The sequence below is a fragment of the Maylandia zebra genome, linkage group LG17, assembly GCF_041146795.1.
Source record: "Maylandia zebra isolate NMK-2024a linkage group LG17, Mzebra_GT3a, whole genome shotgun sequence".
In the NCBI taxonomy this organism is placed as follows: Eukaryota; Metazoa; Chordata; class Actinopteri; order Cichliformes; family Cichlidae; genus Maylandia; species Maylandia zebra.
Window position 1 is genome coordinate 28,400,862 of NC_135183.1, and position 25,250 is coordinate 28,426,111.

The following is a 25,250-nucleotide window of genomic DNA, read 5'->3' on the forward strand; positions in this document are numbered from 1 at the left end:
CAAAGGTGGTGGCAAAATCACTCTTTTTTTCCAAGATAAAGATAAGGAATTTTAGACTTGCTTGAAGCAAGCAAGCAATCAATTATTATGTGGAAGAACTTCTAGAAGCAAGTGAAAATTCAGTAAACCCCTCTCTAAAAAGCAAATGTACAATCAGAGCTTAGCATCAGTGACTTTTCATGGCAGGCTCTTGAAATCTCAAGGAATGGCATAAACAGCATAGTTTAAGGATGTTTGCTACTGTAGAGGTAGTCTATAAACACCATTAACTTTACATCAATTGTAGTTATAGTCCGTGATGCTGCCACATCAGAATTTATTCATGTAACTGACCTCTTTTTATTTGAGTTGGGGAAGCTACCCTCCACAAAAAGCCAAAACTATCACTTATCCTCTCTTGCAAGATAGGAAAAATGTTAACAAAGTATAAATTTAACCTGTTACAAGTAATGCTAACCCTCCAAGTCATCACTGTGTTAAAATGAAACAGTCTGCTCTCCTGTGTCTTTATCATAATGCCATGCATGCAATTAGTTAGCCTCACACATTAAGAAAATGCTACTGATGTCAAGCTCTCTTATGAGGACAAATGACATAAACACAAGATAACAGTAATGAAAATCATTCACCTAGAAATACCATCACACTCACAACTGCATTCATGCAACTTTAAAGCTTTACTAATGGAACAAATGTGTCTATCTTCAAGCTTGGATGCAGCATAGTACAAGAATGCTAAGGAAGGAAGGAAACAAGTGCTCCAGTTCAGAATGAGTGTAAGGAACTTCCAGAGATAATGTCTCCTGTGTTTTGGTGTTGCAGTTATTGAATTTGAACTCAAAGATGTGAAATATCCTATGGCTTGCAGTTATTGGGATGGCTATAGAACACAGGCTGTCCCTCTCTCCCTTCTGTGTACCTATGATTCAAACACACTCACAGAGCCTCACATACTGAACTGCTGTCCAGAAGCCACCTTGTAACCTCATTCAGAAGAGTGCCCAATAAAACAGTGTTTATTATCATATGTCTTTAGCATCAGCATTTTGGGAGAAGCATGAATAGACGATAAGAAGATTTTGGTTATACAACCTTATGTGTTCATGACAAATAAAAGTTTATTTTTAAAATTACTTAAAAATGAATGCAAAACTTTTACATGGTTTTAGGCTACTTTTTAGGATCTACTGCTGGATCTAGTAACAGCATAGTCGTACCTGGGTCAGTTACCCAGTGTTTTTGTGTTATTAAAAGGCTTTGATTTCATTAGTTTCATTCTAGTCTCTTGTTTTCTGTTTCTGTGCTCTGTGTTCCTTGTTCCCTGTGTCTCCTCAGTCAGTGTCAAGTCTGTGTCTTCGTGGATATCTCTTGTTTCCCGTTTTACTTTGATAGCCTTGTGTCCTGTGTTCAGTGTTTTGAGTTTTGCTTTCCCTCTGTCTTATTATGTCTGATTAGTCCCAGCTGTATTTCCACCTGTTCCCCATCCTCTCGTCATCCCGCCTGTGTATTTTAGTCCTCAGTCTTCCGCTTGTTGCCGTGTTGTACCACGCCATCTGCTGTGCGGGTTTCTTTGTGTTTCCGGTTTCCATTGCTCTGAGTTCATTGTTCCTAGTTTTCCAGTGTTTCAGTTCTTAGTTCCTGGTTTAGTTTAATTTGTCCTGAGTTTATCTTTCGAGTGTCTGCACAGTGCAATACAGCTGCTTCTTTAAGTTCACCCTTCTATTTGGGTCCTCATCCTGTCCACCACAGCACCAAACCGTGACAAGTGGCAACAACCTTGACAGATACACTCACTAGCCACTTTATTAGATACACCTTGCTAAGTTCCAATTTTGATTCTGTTTTGCCTGCAGAGCTGCCTAAATACTCAGTGGCACAGATTCAGCAGGGGCTGGAAACTTTGGTCCATATTGACATAATAGCATCACACAGTTGTTGCAGATTTGTTGACTGCACATGCATGATGAGATTTTCATCGCAAAAGCAACCTATTTTTTGATCTCTGGTGAATGTAGAGCCCATAGAGTGCAAATGTTAAAGAAACCAGTTTGAGGTGGTTTGACCTCTTTGACGTGGCTGGGACCCTACCATTGAATGTTGGGGTCTTTGGCTTCTGTAGCCCATTTACTTCAAGGTTTGACATGTTGTACAATCAGATATATTCCTCCTTATTCTGGACTTTCTCTGCTGAACTCTGGCATCAACAAGGTATTTTAATCCAGAGAACTGGTTGTATGGGAAAATCCCAGCAGATCAACAGTTTGTAAAAGGCCAGGCCGTTTAGTACTAATCACCATAACACCTTCAGAGTCCCCTAAATCACATTCCTTCACCATTTTAATGTTTGGTTTGAACTTCACCAGGTCATCTTGACCATTGAGTTGAGTTGCTGCCATGTGATTGGCTGATTAGATAATTGTGCTAGCAAGGTGTTGATCAGATATATCTAATGAAGAGGCCATTGAGTGTAATTCATAATATGGTGTAGAAAGTATTGTGAGTACTATGAATATTTCATTCTTTCACGATCAAGGGGGGGGAGAAAAAGCCCTGTTACACAAAAAAATCTAATTTGAATTCTCATTTATTGAGCTTGTATTCATTAAGTGTAGCTCTAAGACCCTTTCACCTGGTTCTCTTTTTAAAATGAGACAGTTTCATAACAACTAGTAAGCTGTGAAAGAGAGAAGTAGAAGTGAGAAGCCCAGTTTCGTTTACTTTGAGAAAGACATTGTTTGAAAGACTATACCCCATTTCATGTGACTTTGGAGGACTAGTAACTACACCTGAAACTAGGCGAGGCTTAGCTAAAGGTGATTTTTGCGCATTTACAGTCTTTACAAGCATTGTACACATCTTAAATTACCCAGTGTTCTTGATGTTAAATGCTACAGGTAGTGCCTAGTTTTTGAAGATATGATCAAGTTCATAAAAACAGCAGCAGGTAAACAAATTAACAGCGCAGTTGGTGTCTCTCCAGTGGGATTCAATAAGCAACAGTATGCACACACACACACACACACCTGATGGGGAGCCCTGTTTACCACGAAGCTCTAGCTGTGTGCCGTTGTTCTTTACCGAGTGTGTCTTGGCTCCCTGCTGCTTTTCCAGCTCCCCTGCAGAGAGCAGAAAACAAAAATGATCATCCTCATAATCACCATGACAGAGAGAGAAAGGAAGTTGATAGATTGGTGGATGATGATGGGTAAGAGCAACAAAATTAACCAGGAAATGTTTTTCCTTCAAAAGCGAGCACACACACATACACACTCATGCACATTTCTCCCACCCACTCTCTTCTCCAGTCTCAACACACACCTCTTCATCTCGCTAATTAAACTTCACACTTGATGGTAATTGCATGTCATTTCCAATCATCATGACTAAATGTTGTTTTGTTTCCAACACAACACTGCATTCTAATTTTGATGCTGAGCCACAAAACTGCCAGGTGAGACTTTGAGGGTGCGGTACAACATGTCCGCATTCTGAGACTAAGAGATAAACGGAAAGGGGGGAAAAAAAGTAAGCTCAAGTTCCATCGATAGAAAACTAAAAATATAAATAACAGTCTTTATTTGAACTGAATCAGTAATTTACTTGGATGTTTCTTGTAAAGTCACATGTGCAATACAACATCTACCATGACTGATGAAAAATCCAACAATAAAACGATTGCTTGGTTTGAAATGTAGTTGTACTTTCAATAAAATTATTATAGTGGCTATAATTATGTTTTTTTTTTTCATTACTAAACATTATTAAAACACTATGGCTCATTACCAAAGCATTATGATTTTAATATGCACTTTTCCGTATTAAAGAGGGAAAATGTCCATAATGTAAAGTTGGATTAACACGCAGGACTATTCCCTGTTATCAATGTCAGTGATCTGTGTAACTTTAGTTAAACCCTGGAAAGACCAGTCTCAGTATTGACTGTACAGCAGTTGGACCAACCAAACTTAAGCCCAGCTGTTTTAGGCGAATGCATGCCTGGCATAACAACATCTCAACAGTGCCTAGCAGCATTGCATTGAGAAGATACTATAGTTAACAATCTCTCACTGTCTTTAATAATAATTTGCTGTTAGCCAAACAGCTGTTAATAGTTTTGCTGCTTTTGCCAATTTGCTTTAAGGGGGGTGTTGTGCATTCAGAAATGCTCTTTTGGATACCTTGATTGTAACAAGTTACTGTTGCCTCTCCTCTGACCTCTGTCATCTTCACCACATCTGCACGTATTGAGTTGCCACTTGTTTGGCTTGATATATATCTGTGTACCTAAGATGTACCGGAGGTGGTTGGTGAGTATAAGTAAGAAAAAGCTAAAACTAAAAAAAAAAAAGAAAAAAAGAAAAAGAAATTTTGAGTGTGCTAATGTACCTGCTGCCATTTGAGTTGTCAGCAGTTAACAGGATGTAACAGGATGATGATTTATGATGAACCATCAGATAATAAGAATTTTTTTTCTGGACGTTGCAAAAGTATTGGGAGCTTAATGTAAGTACCTCTAGCTAGATAAAGAGACAGTGAAAAGATATCAGGGACATTTTATTTTTAAAGGCCACAGCAGTAGGCATAAATTGAGCTACTCAGGGAGCCTCAGGATAATGAATTATATATAAAAACTGTCATGTTTTATAAGCCTTGAAAGTCAGCTTTAATATTTTTTAAGGTTTTATTTTGACAGTCAAGTATAATTTGGCTAAAATTATTGGAAAGGTAAAAAAACATGCAGAGTATTAATCGGACTATTGGAAAAGTGTTCAAATGTCATTTTTATTATGAAGTGGATTTCATTTTGAAAGAACAGAACATGTAAATTCATTTTGTTTATATAATAGTGGTCATAACAGGAACCACTAATGCAGCCGCTACCTTTTTTTTTTTATCCCTTTTGAGCTTTCATTTTGAAAGTCCTGAAAATCCAGTGGTATTTACAAGCCCTGATAAGCAGTTTTTCATTTGAAAGTCTAGCAAAATTCCTGTAAAACCTGTCAGTCAACAATACTTTGACTAAAATTGATCTTACAGTGAACAACAGTTGTGATGAATTGCATCAAAGCATCAATAAAAACAGGACACACCGATCCCCACTGGATCAGCCATGATGAGTTTTAAATTGAGAGAAAGGGTGACACCAGTCACCAGTTGCTATGGTGACTAAAGCTTGTAAAAAGAACAGGAGGTGTGAGCCTACTGTCCAAACAACTGAGAGAAACAATGGAAGTGGGTCTCGAAGAAAAGTTACAAGTGATATCGGAAAAATTGATTCATCACGAGTGCCAGAGACTTCCCAAGTATAAAATACAAAAGTTTCACATTTTATTATGAAATTCCAAAACCTGTTTTATATTTATTGGCTATAAGCAAGGTGGTGGGAAAAGGCTGGGCTTTAATGGCATTTGTGAAAGTAAGTATTTTCTAGGCGATATCTCTACACTGTTCTGTTTTAAATCTAATTCTTTATGAAACTTAAATTGCTCCTGTGGAAAGAAATCCAAAGCCTTGTAATCCAAAAAAACTTTGAATTATAAATATGGAAATCTATATGACAAATTGGTATCAAAAGCCAGAGCCCACTATTCTCACTGGAGCTGTGGATCTTGGTATAACTTCTGTGGGAGGTTCTCAAAGCTGAAGGATGTCAAAATGTTAGGTGGAATAATAATAGCAATAATAATAATAAGAAGATAAAATCTGACAGCTAATAAATAGTGAGCTTTAATGCCAATCAGTAAGAATAATAATGAGAAGAAGAAGAAGCAGCAAAAATCTGAAGAATAATAAGCCTGCATGCTTAATGCTGTTGCACTGGCACGCTCAGTCGGTGTAACTATTAGCTCGGGCTTAAAATTCTGTGTACAGTAATTTGGTTTAAACTGTGGCGAAACTAAGAAATTCTGTGGTGGCAAAGAATTACGACAATATTTAATTTACCTTTATTAAAAACAGCAGCGAGAGGGGAAAGAAATTCAAAGAGGGAAACTCGAAACAGAAGTGAGCTTGCCGCAGGCCTGTTTACTAATCTGCTGACAAAATCAAGCCCCTTGGAGGAAAACGATGGGAAGTTTGTCTGTTCAGGTGACAGCTCTTCCTTGTTTTCAAAATGTTTATCTATCACCACCTGAGAAAAAAGTTTGCCTTTGCAAATATAATAAATGTGTCCCAACATCCACTCTCTTATGTTTTAGCACAAGTTATTCCAGCCTTTACACAGCTCCAAGAGAAAAATAATTTCCTTCTGTCAACACCTGCCTATCTCCGTATGTTGTTGCCTGCTCCCCCTTGGCTGCAGGGCCTCCCGCTCTATCGTGGGTAAGGCAACTGCATCAAAACCCAGCAGGGATCCTCTCTTTGAAGCCCACTGGCAGAAGCTAGGCTGCGGACACACTTAGGTTGTCCATGTGTTGCAGTGACTCATTGTCTAGAGAATTTCAGGCGCGCACAAGTCCGAGCAAGTCAGATGCCTGGCTGCTTTGAGGAGCCCTGACCTATTTTCACCTCCGTATCATTGCCCCCCTGCAGTGTGCTTGAGCTGCAGTGCATCAGAAGGTTTTTTTTTCTTTCAAAACTCAGTCTGAAACCACACAGATGGGACACAGACAAGTAGTTTGCGCATAATACCAAAAAGAAAAAAGAAAAATGAAAAAAAAAAGACATATTGATTCTCACATCTAAGAAGATCTCTAACACCCCAAGATATGACATTATTGATTTGGTGCAAAATGTAATAGCATTTGACCCTTCTTCAGTTGTAGGGAGTATTGCTACAAAAGGAATAGACACAAAGTTGACGATTATACTCAAACGCTCAACATCATTCCAAGTAAAAACAACAATTATTGTTGTCAAATTATATCAATTCTATAATTTGATATGGACAATTTAGAAAGATTCTCACACTCGATGCGTATCTGTTCCATCTCCGTCACTTCTGCGATTGATTCCTTTAGGTCTTCCACAAACTTGAGCAGCTCCTCGGCACTTTGAGCACAGAAGTTTAATACCTGCTTCTTGTCTGATCCGAATGGTGAGAGGATGGTGATTCCATGGGGGTAGTCTGCGGAGTACATTAAACTGTTGAGTGAAAGGCATATCTAAACTACTTTCCTGGGTGTCTTAGTTACAAGTGTGATCATAAAAAGACTTCTAAAGGTCACTCTGAGCTGCAAACTTGGGCTTGCTTGCAAAAATGTCATGCAGCATGTATTGAATGGGACTGGGAGAATGACATTTCCAGAAATTGAAATGCAAGATTGGAATAAAACCGATAATAGTTTGATGCTGTCAGAAAAAAATAAAAAGACTATTGTGCTTAAAATAAGCCCTTTAAGATAAAGCAACAAATTATACAGTCCTTGTTCGCTTCGAATTTCGACAGATATTTTTTTCTCTGTGCAAGCTTGGAAATGGTAGATTTTAGCAATGACTTAAGGAGATATCAAGAGGGGATTTTTTTTCATACCAGCATTGTGACTTACATTCATTTTCAAAAAGGTGAAACTGCATGCCAAGTAGTCCCATGGCTTTGCAGAAAGTGTAGGCCGCGGAGCTCTTCTTCTTTGGACAAAGCTTCAAGATCTGTAGAAATAAACAACATCATGAGCCTTGTAGTAAAATGTTTGAATGACAGAACTGCCTATTTAATTCCTTGTTCCATGTTCTGAACACTTCCAAAAATCTTGCCAGAGATTTCCATATCGCATAACAACATCAAAGGCAGTTACGAAAGAACAAACTATTTGAGCATTTAAAAACATCTGTCACAGGCTGGGTCTCTGACCCAGCATTTTGTGTTTTATTTTGTAATTTTTGAAGCTTTCATGTTAGTTTGGTTATAAGTTTGTATTGTTCTTATTTAGGGGTCAGTGGAGGTTTAGGTTAGTGATTGTTTATCATCTGTCTCGTTGGTTTCTGTGTTTGGTTCCTTGTCTAGTCTGTCATGTGTGTTAGGCCTGTTAAGCTTGTGTTGTCGTGTCTAAGTCTGCATGTTTCCTGTTTTATTTTGAAAAGGGTCTTGTGTTCTGTGTTCATGTGGTTAGTTTTACTCTTTCCTGTGCATCATTATGTATATCCAAGTCAGCTGTTTCCTCGTGTGTCTCCACTTCCCCTGATCGCCTCGTGTGTATTTAAGTCCTCTGTTCTCTGAATGTCATTGTCAGGTCGTCTGTTATCCCCACCATTGTTTTAGTCATAGAACTTCATAGTGTTTGTTTCTTAGTGTTTTTTAGTTTGCTTAGGGTTCCATGTTTAACTCCTGCTATCATCCAAATAAAGGATCGCTTTCTGTTTAAACCTGCAACTCCTCGACCACATCTGCTTTTGGGTCCTGTTTCAAAAAACACACTGGCGCACCCCGCCGTGACAACATCGAGAGCGGATAGTCAATACTAATGTACACTACAACCTTCCAAGTGTTTCAGATTGCGCGCCAGTGCTTATATCAGGATATATCGTGGCTGTTATGGAGCTCCTTTTTTTTTCCACTGAATGACCTTCCAGATAGAGAAAGATGAGGCATATCTGTTTTCCAGCACTACTGTGAGGCATAATTTACCAGGAAAGGCATATTAAACCAATACATCACATTGGCACTTTAAACACTTCTTGACATTTTCAAGCTGCTGTAACAGGGGCCAAATTCAAAGAGAAGTCCCCTTCACTTTCATCCCGTAGTGAAAAATTTTCAAAGACAACTTCTGTCCCGCTTTCAAAGCTGTCACGAGAAGACATCCTTGCGAAATATATCGCTCCGCTAACTTTTAGTGCCAAATGAACAGAATTGCACTGTGATGTTGGACAATAGCTTCTTTAGTCTTTTACTTCAAATTTGAGTTTTAACAACCTCTCCTGCAGGTCCCAATTACTTTTATGCCTCCATAGAAAGTGAAGTAATATGGCTATGCTGCTTTTTGCCTTTCCTGTATGTTGTGGCATTTGACATAATTATGAGGTCAGTTAAATACATTGGATAGATAACTCCTATGCGCCTCTTAATGAGAACATTATGTCCAACATTTAAACCTTTGATAATTCCCACATCTATATAACTTTGGATCAAATGAGCAGCTAATCTGTGCTGTCCTCAAGTGAAATGAAACTATATTACCATCCTTTAAAGCAGCTCTGTAGAGGACAGATCTTTGATTATTATTATTTGCTTACTATAATTAAAAGAAATGCCTGGAGACGCCAGAGTTATGAAATAACATAAAAAAGACAAGCACTGCGAAAAGCTGGACCCAAAGTAAGAATTGTTGGACTGCAGCTGTCATAACTAAATAAGCAACTTCAAAGTGTGATTGTGTGCAGAAGAAGGAAAAAGAAACTCTCAGGATTGAAACAGTATTTTTATACTGAATATCTCATAATGATTGTCAATTTAATAAAGTGTAAGGCTTTTCGTCTACTTACCACAAGGAGATCATTGAAGAGGAAGACTTCTCGCTGGTGTGCTGCTTGTTTTTGGGCCTTGTTGACGTCTGTCACCTCAAAAAGTCGACTACAGCACACTAGTCTTCTATGAGGGACGGAGAGAACCTGAATATGAACACAAAGGGAGACCCAGCCTCAAAAATCATATTACAGACATTGATGGGATGCTTTAAAATAATTCAAAAATCCAGATAAAGAGAAGTAAAAAACCTAAATCAACATTTCCTCCCAAAGCTAGGAGATACAAGACTGGTGCAGTAGAAAAAACTCCATTAAGCACAAAATGAGACAACTTAGTGTGACATGGACACTTATTTCTTAGTCTTAAGAGTACTTTAAAATGGTAATTTATAGCAACAGCTAAGAGAGAGAATGGTTATAAAGCTTAAGAACAAAATCTGTGCCCTCTTGAGGAGAACATTTCTACAAATCCAGGTTTACATTTTAGGATTCTTTACTTAGGTTTGGTCTGTCTGATGTTCAGCGTTCCCTCTTGGCAAAGACGAATCCCGGCTTAATATGACAATAAAATAAAACAAAACACCAAAAGCAAATATATTTTGTATTATCTTATCTAGCGCATATCTTTGCAATGCATTGTTTGTGAGAGCGAGCTGTTGGCGTCTTTGCACCAGTCCAAACAAAACTGCTTTTTATTGCTAGTGGGATTATAACAGGTTTCTTAAAAATAAAAGATGAAGAAGACAAGAGGAAGATTCACTTTCTGTGTTCCAAATGTCATATTTCGAGCATTTGTGTTCCTACAGTGATGGTTGTTCTGCTCGATTCTAGTAGCTGTGGTAGTCCTCAAAGAGGGATGTTTTGCCACAGGCTGCTTGTACAAAAAGAAAAAAGAAAAATACGAGTTGTTGCCAAATCCTGTTAGTTTTATTTCTGCAATGTACTTCTTGCTGTTTAGTTACTGGATCCTACATAAGACAAAACTCTATTAGCATAGAGGGCAGGCCTGTGCTTACAGGTGTGTTTTTTTTTTATTCAGAAAATGCTCCTTTTGTCTGAAAACATTTGGCATCTCCTCTTCAACTAAGGTGCTTTTTCAAGTTTAAGCAGATTACACTGCAACCCCCCCCCCCAAAAAAAAAAAAAAAGAAACAAAAAACCCCCAAAAAACCCGAAAGAAAACAGACTGCCTTCGGAGGACTGATCTAATCATGTTGTCACCCTTTCACACACACTTGTCTCTGCCTTGTCTGGTCCAGCTTTCTGTGTTCTGCAAAAATCCAAAAAGCAGCAGAGTAGATGTGGAGTTGATCCCTCTTCAGGGTAAAACACAAATATACACAGCCCCTGTGCAATTTTCCCTGTGTGCATTTCAAAGTTTCCTTCCCTCTGCTCTGAGAGAATAATTTCCAATGCATGGAGTACACACATAGCCTCTGTCTCCTTTTCTCCTGCTCTCTCATCACTGCAGGGTATACCGACTCGAGCCCAGCCTTCCACAGCCAGCCCGCTTTCTCATTATACTAATGTCAGAAACATGTAAAGACATCATTAGCCTGAAATGCCTCCTGCTCATTCAAAAAAAAAAAAAGTATTATTAAGAAACAGCTTGACAAGAGATGCCAATATATTTATAGGCAAATGATTGACTTCAAATAAAAAAAATAAAATAAAAACAAATATAAAAAAATATTCACATGTTTAGATATAAAGCTACCTCATCTCATTCATCAAAGGCTCTAATACGGCTTTCATCAAATCATCAATTATTTACTAGCGATACAGAAAAATTCATCATATTTGTGTGCCACTTCCTTCTGGAGTAATAGTAGATAAGGCGTTTAGAATTCAAAGTACAGAGACTGTTGGCTGGGTTATTATTTCAATAGAAGAAACTTTATTTAAGACTCGCTCTTTTTATAGCAGACGGCCGCCATTGGCAGCAACAGTCACTTCCTATCACAACAATCCATCATTGTTGTGGCTTTGACAGCACTCCCTCTGTCATCCTATGGCTACTCATCGATCACTAAGAGACACTTAAAGGCGTAAGCCGGGATAAAAAGGTGGAGGGAATACTTTCAAAGTCAATGTCATTTGGAAGCAACTGCTATAATTGGTGTTGAATTTAAAATTAATTAAAACATGAAGACTCACTCATTTCCTTTTGTGACATGGATGCACCAAGAAAGTTGGACATTTTTTTATCAGGACATAATCAAAACAGATGTGTAAGCACATCTATAAAACCAGAGCATTGGCAGTTTGCTGGTCTGGAGCATTCAGGTGTGTTTTAACATGCCAAGGAAGAAATTTAAGAAAGTCTTAAAGAAACAAGTGTTGCTGTCCATCAATCTGGGAAGGATTATAAGGCCATTTTCATGCAAATTGAACTCTACAGTGAGAAAGATTATTCACAAGTGAAAAACATTCAAGACAGCGTTTAATGTTCCCAGAGTTGGACATACTAAAAAAATTCATCCATTACCAAAGATCAGACCATGCAAGAGAGAAACTGCTCAAAGAAACTGCAAAACGGCAAGAGCTACAGGCTTCAGTTAGCATGTTAAATGTTAAAGTTTAGGGCAAAACAATTCGAAAAAGAGAGAACAAGTATATCTTATATTGAAGGGCTACCTTTACTCTCTAAAGAGAACATGGCAGCATGGCTTTAGTTTGCAGAGATGCATTTAAACAAATCTATAGACAGTACAGGCGATCGTGGCTCAAGAGTTGGGCGTTCGCCTTGTAATCGGAAGGTTGCCGGTTCGAGCCCCGGCTTGGACAGTCTCGGTCGTTGTGTCCTTGGGCAAGACACTTCACCCGTTGCCTACTGGTGGTGGTCAGAGGGCCCGGTGGCGCCAGTGTCCGGCAGCCTCGCCTCTGTCAGTGCGCCCCAGGGTGGCTGTGGCTACAATGTAGCTTGCCATCACCAGTGTGTGAATGGGTGGATGACTGGATATGTAAAGCGCTTTGGGGTCCTTAGGGACTAGAAAAGCGCTATATAAATACAGGCCATTTACCATTTACATTGTGTCTATTTCATGCTTTGCCTCTTCAAAATGTGAAACGGACACACATGCAGAAGTTGCATTACCACCAGGGGGAGATAATAAAGGCAAAAAACATATGCAGTGCCTTCCAGGGTCCTCAGTGATCAGAAACAATTTAACTAAGTGGCTAATATATATATACACACATGTAAATTTGTTAATAATGTCTGTTTAAATGCTTTCTTCTGATTATTTTCATGTTGGCTTGAAATTAAATATTTCCCTCTGCTTTTACTACAGCTTACTGCAACTTCTGCATTTGTGTCCTTTTAACAATTCAATAAAAAGTGTATAATGACACGGTGGACCAGCATGATATCTGGTTGCCTTTAAACATACAACACCAAAGTGGAGATGTTTGGCCATAATGCATATCACCATGTCTGGTGAAAACTAAACACAGAATATCAGCACAAACACCTCAAACCAACTGACTAGCACTCTCTTTATTATAGATCATTTTCAGACCTGGTGAGGACATTTTTATTTTATTTTATACTTATATGCATAAAGAATTGAAAAAGGGTGTATTTTATTTTTGCCATGACTGTACTAATGCAACATGGTAACATTGAGCAGGTCAAATCTTTACAACTTTACTCCTCACAGTAGCATGCTAACTTTTGCTAATACAAGTGATTACAAAGCAGAGCTTGGGAACTACATCTGCAGGTTCTTAGTTTCGCTGCCACCCTTTTTGACTGGACAGCAGCTCCAGAAATATGTCTGATAAATTTCATGAGGCATGCTACAATATTTCAGTTGGGACTAAACCGCTAAACCAAACTGCTAGCATGCCCAATGCTATGTCGAGACTTCACTTGGAATAAACTGAACCTGAATTTACTTTTGAAGGAATATCTCAAGTTAACTCTAGTATTTGGGTGCAATGTTTGAAGTGTTGAATAACCAAGCATACATGAGGAAAAATCTGTCTGTCTTGTCTACATTTCATTAAAAAATAAGACAGGGAGGCCTTCAGCTTTGATCGGATTCAAACAGAAGTCTCTTTATTGTTGCAGCTTTTAAAAAAAAAAACCTTCCAGTGTTACAAGCCAGCACAGACAGTACATTCCTATATGAATCAGTGTAATTAGTCAGTTATAAAGCTAAAGACTGCCTTTCTGTCTGCCAGGTCTACTGCCTTCAGACGTGTTCAGTCTGAAACAGACAAAACTGTACCAAGTGTCTCTGAAGTTGAGTTTTAACTAAAGAACCTCCAGAGTTATGTTCAAATACATATTTCAGTTCATGTGCAATGAGGTTGCATTAAAGTCTTTTAACCTTAAACTGTTAAAAAATGAGTCTAATGATAGCGGTGGTTAATGATGTATCTAGCTCGCGTAATGACCTGAGGTAATGATTGAGCTGCTGATGAGACATTTAATGACTAATAAATGTGCTCTGTTAAAGCCACTAAGGCTAGGTGATAGTGATAAGAGCTTGACTAATGAGCGAGTGACTTGGCATGGAGTTAACAAGTGTGTCTTTCTGTGTGCGTACGCAGTCATATTCACATTTGGCAATCAGTTCAGTGACTACATTATGTGTCATTTTTGTGTAAAGTCACTCATCTTTGAGAGAATTAATCCAACTAAAAAAAAAACAGAATCTATAGCAAGCGTTCTCAGATATATTAGTGTGTCCTTACTGTTTTCATGCCTACGATGGACTGCTCAACCTTGGAAACGTAGGTGACATGGTCTTCGTTGGAGCGCAGCTCTCTCTGTTGTATTCTTTCATAGATTCCCACCACCATGTCTCTGGGGATATCTGCTCCATCATCCACACCTAAGACAGGAAGAGGCTGATTACTCATAAATACACACACGCTTTACAACACGGTTGCTTTACAGGATATGGAGTCATTGCTTTTTTTTTTAACAGTGGCAGATGAACAAAAAGTGTGTCTACGCTGGCATAATTATAAATAGCAAAAAATGCAACTACTTTGTGTGCATGCTACATTTCTTTGTTCTGCTTCTTCATTTGATTTGTGCAAAAATTGGAAAAATGAATAGCGCTTCCTCGCTCTGTCCCCTCATGTGTCCTTCTGACGCTTTCTTTTTTCCTTTCATCGTCTCCATTAAGTAATGACAGAAAGCCCCGTGAAAGGAGGTTAATTGGCAAGCGAAAGGTTAAGACCCAGCCTCATCTCTTGGAAGATTTTCTGTCTGGAACACAGTGCAGTTCAAGGCCGTGACATTTTGGAGCAGGTAAAGCTGCATGTCATTAGGCTGAAAGGTTGCCCTCGAGATGCTCCCCATTATATCGATACAGCTGCACCGCACTGTGTGGTACATTGAACCTTCAATGGGGCAGGATGTGTTTGGAGAAAATGAAGCTGCCACAAGTGACGGCGGTGTCAGTGAGGCACCCGGGGACACCGCTGAGACATCACTGCACATAATGGAGTCAGGGGGAGAGAAAGAGATGACCAGAGGGAAAAGTGCGTAAACTGTCACATTAATAAGCAGCATTTTTTTTTGCTGTTAATTGTCTTGTGTTCTCTCTTTTTCTTTGCCACTTTTTAGGATTTTAAATAGTGTTTTTAGCCTTGCTAGCAGCAACCACTTTGAGCCAATCCGGAGTAGCTCAATAACAATTAAATTGATTGAAATGACATTATGTGTACTTTTTTTAATAGTAGTTTTTTTTTTTTAAATGCACTTTAAAAAATAAAGCCAAGGTGGACGTAGCTTAGACCTGCTTTCTATGCAAAGGCTACCAGATGGTGATAGTTATGACAGTGAAATTACTTTTGGTCATATAAATGTCTATGGGAAAACAGCTATCTGACTTGATCACTATATGATCATCATGACACATAAACCCAGCATTAAAGTGTTTAAATGCTGAGTTTATGTGTCATGATGATCAAAAAATGTAATTCTGTTTTGTAAATCTTGGTCACACTATGTCTTAAAATGGAAGGTTTTCTGTGGTATAAAACCACATGTTCAATGGCTAACGACTTGTCAGACTTTTTACGGTTTATCATCATCATGAAGATGTCAGCATTCTGTTAACACAGCCTTAGAGAGGTGCAAGTATGTAGACTCATACCCGACCCAGACTCCAGGAGTACAGGACAGGAAGTTATTAGTGTTTTTCTGCAAGAGAAAGCAATGCACCACTTTGTAAATAGAGACCGTAGGACAACAACAAACGCTAAATGATTCGGAATGACAAAATACTTTGGTTAATGTGGTTAACAGGGTATGAACATTCTTCAACGAGAACTGAAGGTGAGATTTTCAGTGTTAATCATCTCTGTCAATAGAAATGTGCTAGCTAACCTCAAGGGCTAGAGTGTTTACAGTTGCTTAGCAACTGTAAACACCATAAGCTGATCCAGACAAACCAGTACACATTAGAGGCACTTGTTGTTGTTTTGTGGCCACTATTACCCTAAGCCTCTAATTTCTTTCTTTCTCTCTTTTCTTTGTGAAGAGTGCTCACGTAATCATAATTTTAATCACCCAGAATTAAATATCAGATATGTCACAGATGAGTCAGTGAACAGTTTAGGAGGCTTAAAAGAGTGATTCTTATATCAGATATCCTGGGACGAACATCAGTACTGACCACAGTCCTGAACTAAATTTCTCTCCTGAAATTCCTTTAGTCCGAGTCTGACATTACTCATGTTTCCCTTGCAACTCTTTATCTTGTTTTGTGCTCATCATCCTCAAGCTTAAATCTGGCTTTTCATGAGGTGTACTGATTAATGCCAGCCCTCTACAAGAACTTAAGGGAAATGCATGTGCTCTAAAAATACGAGGCCATCCACCAAAAAAAAGAGAAAACAGAAAAGAATCCAATAACTAAGATGTTACAGTTTTTCAGTGAGTTGAGTCACTAGATTAATTAGGCGGGTGTATATTGTGTTGCCCTGTTGTGGATTGCTTTAACACTGACAGTCCGTTTTAATTGAGATAATGAATGTTCTATAGTTCTTCATTACTATTGGTTTCTGGTCCATAATTGCTTTTCACCTTAGCCAATTAGCTGAGTGAACTGCATGTTTTCTTCCATCAATATGTTTGACAGACACAGTGGAAGAGAAAAGAGGAGGAACATAATATAAACAAGTAAAGACAGATGAATAAACAGACAGCGTAATACTGTGACTGAAATCAAAACAAAACAGAAGAATGGATAGGGAGACAAAGAAAAAAACGAGCAGAAGACAAATAGAGCGGCCAAGAGAGAGTGGCGTATCTTAATTTGCATGAGATGTTGAAATTGATTTTCCAACTTAATTTAATTGTGAGGAACAGTCTGGATGAATCTATTAAAGTTGTTCTGCATCGACCTCGGCAATCTCTGATTGATTGCACAGAGTGAGAGCAAAACTATGACGCTCATGTCTCTTTCTCAGCGCTTGCCGAATGAGCATCTGTCTGCATACTGGAGACGAGATTTACAGGTGCTTTCTGTCGGTGCCGCTCTGAGTGACTGTGTAAAGCGAATCAGGCAGGAAGAGAAATGTAACCTAATCTTTATCCCCTGAATTTATGCAGGGAGGTTTGATTGAAACTGTTGGACACTCAGTTCTTCTGAGTCATGTGGGATTGGCTCCACAACAGGAATCTGTACCAGAAGTTACTGGTGAGGCAGAGGATTTAGCAGCTTTCTCATCTAGAGAAATACAAACTTTGCGTGAAAAAAAAAATCTCCTTCTGACTGTTTTAATTTTAGGCCGCATGTAACTCAACTTATGGGATGTTGCTTGTCTCATTCAATGCCCTTGCTCTATAGGCTATATTATATAACGCATAGTGCAACACATAACACAGCATAGATTATAGATTACTGTTCTAGATCTGCACACCCTGCTTGCACTGCATTAGACACCCTTTTATCTTTGGAACTGCCTTAATTCTTCATGGCATTGATTCAACAAGGTGATGGAAACATTTCTCAAGCAACTGCTGCATGTATGGAGGATTAAATCTGCCAAATTCAAAGCAGAAATACAAAATATGATATAAAAGAATAATAAAATAGTCAAAGTATAAGATGGCAAATTAAAGAAGATTAAAACAAAAGCAATACACACAGTATATTCATAAACTGTACTAACGACATAAAGCTAAAAAGAAAACCAGTGCTTTTTAGTCAACTTTCTTTTTGTGGCCATTATCCTGAGTCTGAAGGAAATTCTTCCTTGTTCCTCCTTGCAAAGACATCAGGTTGGACACAGAAAGCTGAGTATTAGATTTACAACGAGGCCACACTGTCAACTATGCAACTCAAAAACCACCATTCCTCTTCTCAAGCGACCTAAAACATTCACCTACCGGCTTGAGCTGATTATGTCAGGTAATTAATGTCATTATAACTCCCTTAATGCTCATCTTCAGATGCAAGCTGTGCCGTAATGCGACCTCAACGTGACCTTGATGTCCCTTACCTCGTAAATTCCTTATGAAGTCCTCCAACAGCATCTTCCGGTCGGGCTTAATATTCGGGCTGTACATGTCGGTGTTGAGCAGAATGATGGCAAAGGCCAGGATGAAGATGGTGTCTGGATTGTGAAATTGCTGCACCACATCCGGGTTGCACATGCAGTACCGCTGACTGTGGGTGTAAAAGAAAAGGGAAAAACAGGGACAGAAAACAGTAAAACATTACATGTTTTATGTAAGATAGTATAGAATGGGAGTAAAATGAATAAAGTTGGGGGTAAGGATGGTTTATCCATGTAGGAATGACACAGGGTGGGACAGGAAATAGGACGTATATAAATATACACAGGAGACACTTTTTAAAACACTGCATGCTATTAAAAATACAACATTAGCATAAGAGTGTCACACTGAAATGAGAGTTATGGCTTTAATTTTGCCGGTGGCTTCACATGAAGCTGTAAGCTGCCCCTCAGCACCAGTGCGTTGGTGAGGTTGTGTGAGCTCTGCTAAAACTCATTTCTCCCACTGGAATGAATACTTATATGGGTCATGCATCACACTAGAAACTGAGGGTGATGTTGCTGACAAAAACAAAGGATTTGACCTTCTTTTTAAGTGTTTCATCCTCTCTGTTACTTGCACTAAGCACCCCAAAATCCTGAAAAGTCAAGTCCTATTCTGCAGTTAATCACTGTCTGACGTTTGCGGGCTTAGTTGGATGAATTTTTTGCAGGTTGTCATTGTGCAGAAGAGAAAATACTTGAATACTGAAATGTGAAATCCCTTACCTAGGCACCTTTTCTGCAAGCAAAGGCTCAGTTTGATTTACTTTCCTAAGTATAAGAAGTGTTGTGCTGGAGTGTAGATTTGTAGATGCCTACACATACATTATATGTGTCTTCCTAGAAGCCTAGAAGGTGGTGTGGTGCAAGAATAACTTCATGGTTAGGTGATGAATAATAGAAAAGAACATCCAACATGTATATGGAAGGCATATATAGATTAAAAAAAGGTGTGTGTAGACCTTGTGGGCTTTCTGTTGAAATGTATGTATATGTATATATCTATATATATATATATATATATATATATATATATATATATATATATATATATGTGTGTACAGTAATCATGAATTAATCACCCCTGCTACAGAGCATTTTTAAGTAAAGATCAGGGGTTAAAGAGCACAGAAAAGGTCGGGAGCAGCATTCTGGTATTTCTGATTAATAAATAAATACATAACAAATCCAAGTGCGTACATTTTCCTTGTGCTGCTTCCTGAGGTTTCTTTCAGGTGACACCTCAGTAAATGTCACCCTGCGGCTTTGCCCCTGCACTCAGACATGTTTCTGCACTCTCCTCCAGTCCCTATTGTGGATACAAGCATGCAGTAAACGGCACTGTGCTGTTCCTGGGACACGTTACTTATCGTCTGCATATGTAAACAGAGTTGCTTTTTGTGAAGGGCTACGTCTTTTTAAATGCAACAATGCAATCAGTCTCAACACATGTCACCAAAAAGTTAGGAAGTTGTTCAAATTCTAAATGAAAACAGAATGGAATGATTTGTAAATCTCACAAGCACAGAAAATATATCAAATGTACTAGCGTACCATTTTACGAGAAACATACTGTCATGATCTGCGGAGGCAGACCGTGCGGAAATGTGTGTGGTGGACCCAGGTGCGAACACAAGCGAAGATACAGGAGTGGATTAAACAAAAGCGAGCCTTTTATTATGGCTGATGAAAAGGAACAAACCAGAGTGAGGGCAGCATAAGAGTATAACTCAACAGAAACCTAAACTGGACATAAACTATGGAAAGGCTATGGCTGGAGCTACAGAACACGGGGTGGGAACACAGACGACGCGACACAGACTACATGAAACACAGAGACTAAATACACATGAGGGATGATCAGGGGAAGTGGTCACACATGGGAACACAGCTGACACACATGAACCATAACGACAGGACTGGTGAAACTGAATACACTGACATTGAATACAGACTTTCAAAGTAAAACAGGAAACATGGAGATTAGACATGAACTAAACATAACCACGCAGACGTGACACATGAACCAGGGAGACTTAGTATAGGAGAAGATGACATAAACAACTAAGGAACAAGACTAAACAGCAATCTAGAAATTAACTAGGTGCACTAAGCTAAGGCACAACAGAAGTACAAAAGATACATAAACTCAAACACTGGGTCGCTTGACCCAGGACCATGAAACATAAAGTCATTTTGACCTCATAAAAGTTGTTTACCACTGTATAGCATGCCGTCTTTTTTTACAAGAAGGAATTTTCTTTCTTTTATTTAAACAGTTTCTCAACATCTGCAAACTGATGAGATTAGTCCCATTCTTGTATGAAATCGGTGTCCAGATGCTCAACAGGCCTGGGTCACTTTTGTAATATTTTTCATTCCATGATGCTGATATGTAATTGTATGTGGTTTAGTCTTGCTGCAATATGCATTTTCTTCCCTGAAAAAGACAACATCTGGATGGGTACATATGTTACTTCGAAACCTCTATATGTCTTTTAAGCTTGATGGTGCCTTTCCAGATGTGCAAGTTGCCAATTCCATAGACATTAATACACTGCCATAACCATCAAAGACGGGTTATCTTGTTTTTTTTGTTTTTTTTTACGGAGTGCTGATAACAAGCTGATGGTCTCACTCCTCCTCTCACTTTGATTCGCCTGACCAGAGAATAGTTTTTCACTTTACGTCGGCCTATTACAAATAAGCTTTATTAGACAGCAGTTTGTTGTGAACTGTGCTCACAGACAATGATTTCTGGAAGTGTCCCAGCGGTCACTGAGTGATTTCGGTGACAGAAAGATGCGGTGCTGCCCGAGGACCCAAAGATCACGGGCATCCAAAATCAAGATTCAGTCTTGACTCTTGCACGTAGAGATTTCTCCAGATTTTCTGAATCTACTGATGATCATGACGATCATGATTACTGCCGATGATGAGATATTCAAAGTCATTCCAATTTTATGCTGAGGAACATTATTCTGAAATTGATTTACAATTTGTAGACAAAGTTTTTTGCAGATTGGTGAATTTCTGTCCAACTTTACTTCTGAGATATTCTGCCCCTCTAATATGCTCTGTATATATCCTGTCATGGTGTTGATGACTGTTGCTAATTACTTAATTAGTTGCTGAACGTTCCTCCAGCTGTTTCTTTTTAGTATCTCTTACTTTTCCACCCATTTGTTGCCCTGTCTCAACTGTTTTGAAACCTGTTGCTGTCATCAAATTCAAAATTACGTTGTCTTTTTTTCTCAAAATGATACATTTTTTCAAACATTTCATGTTATATTCTATTATATGGATTAATGAGACTTGCAAATCACTGCATTCTGCTTTTAATTACACTTTACACAACATGTCAAGTTTTTTTTGAATTGGAGTTTTACTACAATAATGGTTTGAAAAACACCCACCGTAATGTGGTAGCTCATGTAACATATAAAAATAAATTGTCGAACTGCAATCAGCATTATTCTACAACATAGTTGATAACTGTGTGTGTACAAAGAGTCTGCTAGAACAGTTTGCATTCTGGGAGTAATTTTTAAGGTAGTTAATCCTCCCCTACTTACCCACGTTCTATATAGGCGTGCATGCATGTAGCTTCACGCTTTCTGTGCCAGTTTTGAATGTGCTTTCTAGGGCTCAGTCTCAATGATTACACATGTGCATGTCTAGATATATGTTTGAGTGCCTTAAATGAAATGTTTTGCGTATTTGTGGCATCCCGCATACTGTATTTGCTTTAGTGTGATAATCACAGGGCACACAGATGCTCATTCACATCTCACTGTCTGAAAACCATGACTTGTCAGCAACCAATAATTACACCCTTGTCTGTGAATCCTAATGTTGCACCATGCAGTGAGAAAAACCTCAATTTATGTCGCTTTCTGAGTATGTTGTTACTCTTCACAGATAGGCATGGAAAAATGACTAAGTAAAAAACGAAAATGAGAGGGTAAAATGACATATGATGCTTCTCGCTGAATTGATTTGTCAGTTTTTGGCAATTTAGCTTTTCTTTCAAATTGCCCTGAATGGTGTAATACATCATCATGCGCTCCTTGGGTGGATTTTAGTGCGAAATTATATAAGATGCATGGTCTTCATCGATGAAGACTGTAATATACAGAGCAGATACATAACACAGTGATTACATAGTGAGTAAATATATACAGATATCACACTGTAATACAGGAAGGAAAACATAAACTGAATATATCTGCAGCATTTGGAGATGATTCATATTTGCTCATTCATTAGTAGACTGACGCAGCAGATACTGAGGCTACTGGGTGTTTTTCACTTTTTCCCCTCGCTGTTTTTCACTGCTGCTTCAAATCCCCTTCACTTACTTTTGAGACTTCTCTCTTTCTGTGTGTGTGTGTGTGTGTGTGCGTGCGTGCGTGCGTGTGTGTGTGTGTGTGTGTGTGTGTGTGTGTGTGTGTGTGTGTGTGTGTCTGTGTGTGTGTGTGTGTGTTTGGAGGCATTTCAAAGCCTGGGAGCAAGGGAAGGCAGGCACAGAGAGGCAGTGGCGGTTATGCAACGCTGGATATTTATAAACCATCCTCCCTCCTTCCTTTTTCTCCCCTTCTTCCCTTCCTTTTCTAGTCTCTGTCTCCTTAGCCCCTCCTCCCTCCTACTCTCTCCTGCTCCTGATAGCATGCAGAGCCAGCCTGATGTCCAAACATTAGCAGTGCCAACCTCCCTGCCCACTGCTTATGACAATGCAGCCATGTTTCTTCCTATTGGGAACCTTGACAATTGTGGCAGGTGGTTGTTACTCAAGAGGGGCGTTGGCAAACAGTTAGCATTAACACACAGAGCCACAGCTGCACCGCAAATTGTCACCCTGTTGCAAATTGTGGCCACAAATTATACATTGCCTTGCTATTCAGATGGAGGAGTGGATTGTCAATTTTTTAGTTCAGCCACACAGAAGGGAAAGAGTAAAATGTGTTATAATCTTCATGTTCAATTAATGTTCATGTATGGCAATCCAAGACTACTCCGCTTTGTGTGTGCCTGTCTCTTTGCATGCACGAATATAAAAGTTCTCTGACTGAACTGTTATATACTTGTTTTTCTGTCCCCTCTTAACCTTGCTTCTCACCCAAAAAAAGACAACAAATTCACATCTTTGCTTTTCTGTATGGTACTTTCTTTAAGAATATTTCACGATCAAAACACTTGTAAACTGCATGAACTGCATCTTAAAGCATTACAACAACAAGTCTGGCCCTGAAGTAATTTCTTGAGTGATGGTATATAATTTGTTTTTGTTTTTTTAAGCTTGTTCTAGTCACACCTAAAGTTACATTTCAGTGGGGAAAAAATGTTGCCAAATGAGGAAAACATAACATTCAAGATGATAAATATTCATATCCTGCTCTTTTGTTGCCTTTATTCTCTCTTTACAACAATGTTTATGAACATAAATAAATATATTAGCCATACATAACTAAAGCTCTCTGTTTTTTGCTTGCTTCTTCAGTAAGAATTGGAAGTTCATTCATTCCCTAGTGACTCTTTCCCTTCCTACACCTGTTTAGCCATCAGTTTTTATCTGCATGACCATGAAACTTCTCCTTGAATTCAGCAGGTTCATTATTAGGTTGTTATCCTGATTTTGTCAATCAGCATTGGTAGTAAGTAGCTAATGGACTTTAGTCCAGTTAGCTGGATAATAAACACTGTTTCTAGTTGAATTTTTAATATGAAGGGTGACTTACATTTAAACATGATCAAAAGTTTTGACTGCTACATACATAATTGTGCACCAAAATACTGTGACCGAACCCACATGTAAGAGGCAAAATCATCCAGGAAAGTCAGCAGAACATGAGTGAAAATGCAGCCAATATCCAAAGAAAGACCTTCAGAAAAATTGCTTAAAAAAATATTAGAGGCAAAATATAAAGAAATACGGGGTGATGGCTCAAGATTTTTCCACAGAACTCTATTCAGCCTGCATGACTTTTTAGAGCTTAAAAGTCAGTTTTCTTTTCTTTTCTTTCCTTTTTGTTATTTATGTTTTAAAAAAAAAAATAATAATAAATAAATAGAAAACCTTAAAAATCATTCCAAAAATCCTTCTTTATCATAGAAGAAAAATATGGTTGCATAGTGTAGTAGTCACATTAACTGGACATTTTAAGTTTTGCAGCTTACACTAGAGTTGATACATACATCTTTAACTATACTTTTAGTCTTGTACTTTTGCTTTTGGAGATGTTACAAAATAGCATCCTAACTTAAATACATGACTATGGCTAGATACCTGAATGAGGAGATGTTTAGGGTGCAGTGAATGGAGTTTTAAAGCAAGACGACACAACTTCAGCTATTTCAGTTAATCATGTCATTGTGACATCACTCACACTTCAATTCTTTCAATATCTTTGATTTTCTTTGAGATATATGTATAAATGAAATATCAGATTCTTTGATAACATGTCAAGCCTATTTTCCCCAAATTCCCAGACTCTCCTGTTACTTAGCCTAAAATTGTGTACTTTGTGGAAGCTGAAGTGACAGTTTCTTCTACTACTTTTAAATTCTGATTCAATTTTAAGGAGCTATTGCACAACTACAATTCCATTTTTTTGTTCTATTATTCATGCCCTCCTCTATTCCCCTGACCACACCGACTTATGGATATTGTAGTGTTTATCTTAGTCTGCAATGCCAAGATGATAGATGAGGTATGAAACAAACTTGATAATAATTACATGTAAAACCAGCAGCCGTAACTCTGTGGAAACAGAAGCTGGTGTGCTCCCAATTTAATGGGCATACCGACTGATAAACATTTTCTTAAAAAAAAACAACAACTTATGTTAAAGGCTAGCTGTACTGTAAGTACCTGAAGGCCTCGATGAGACGTTCCACCTTCTGGGCTTCCCCCTGGACACGAATGTGGGCCTGAAACTTCCTCAGCGCTTCGTCCAGCTCCATGCCTGAGAAATCCATCTCATCCACCACACAACTGTGAAGCACAGAGAGGCAGCGATGAGATAAGCAAAGAGCATAGGAGATAGGAAAATATATTACAATTTATAGCCAAATTCACTAGAGGTTGAGTAGAGGTTGCCCCTTCACTGGTGGGCTGGATGAACGTGTGGATGAACACCCAAGATAAAGGATGCAAAACTCTCACTCATCTGCTTCCCAGTCACAGCACCACTTTGCTTACTGCAGGTATTAGCCACGCACGGACACCAGGGATAAGACTGGGCCCAGCTATCTTCTCGTGCCACAGCTGCCAAGACACACATATACACACACATATGCACACAATGCCTCAGAGC

General features: G+C 38.6%; 1 protein-coding gene across 3 annotated transcripts in view; it reads right to left on the bottom strand.

Moving 5' to 3' along the window:
* Positions 1-25,250, bottom strand: part of iqsec3a (IQ motif and Sec7 domain ArfGEF 3a) — a 118,677-nt gene that overhangs the window by 6,234 nt on the left and 87,193 nt on the right. For all 3 annotated transcript variants that reach the window (XM_004548272.6, XM_012918418.4, XM_004548273.4), the window contains 7 exons: positions 24,806-24,928; positions 17,875-18,041; positions 14,107-14,246; positions 9,421-9,546; positions 7,488-7,587; positions 6,908-7,066; positions 3,024-3,116 (listed from right to left, as the gene is read on the bottom strand). In XM_004548272.6, the coding sequence (XP_004548329.3) occupies positions 3,024-3,116; positions 6,908-7,066; positions 7,488-7,587; positions 9,421-9,546; positions 14,107-14,246; positions 17,875-18,041; positions 24,806-24,928 (908 nt within the window). The remainder of the gene's footprint in view (positions 1-3,023; positions 3,117-6,907; positions 7,067-7,487; positions 7,588-9,420; positions 9,547-14,106; positions 14,247-17,874; positions 18,042-24,805; positions 24,929-25,250) is intronic.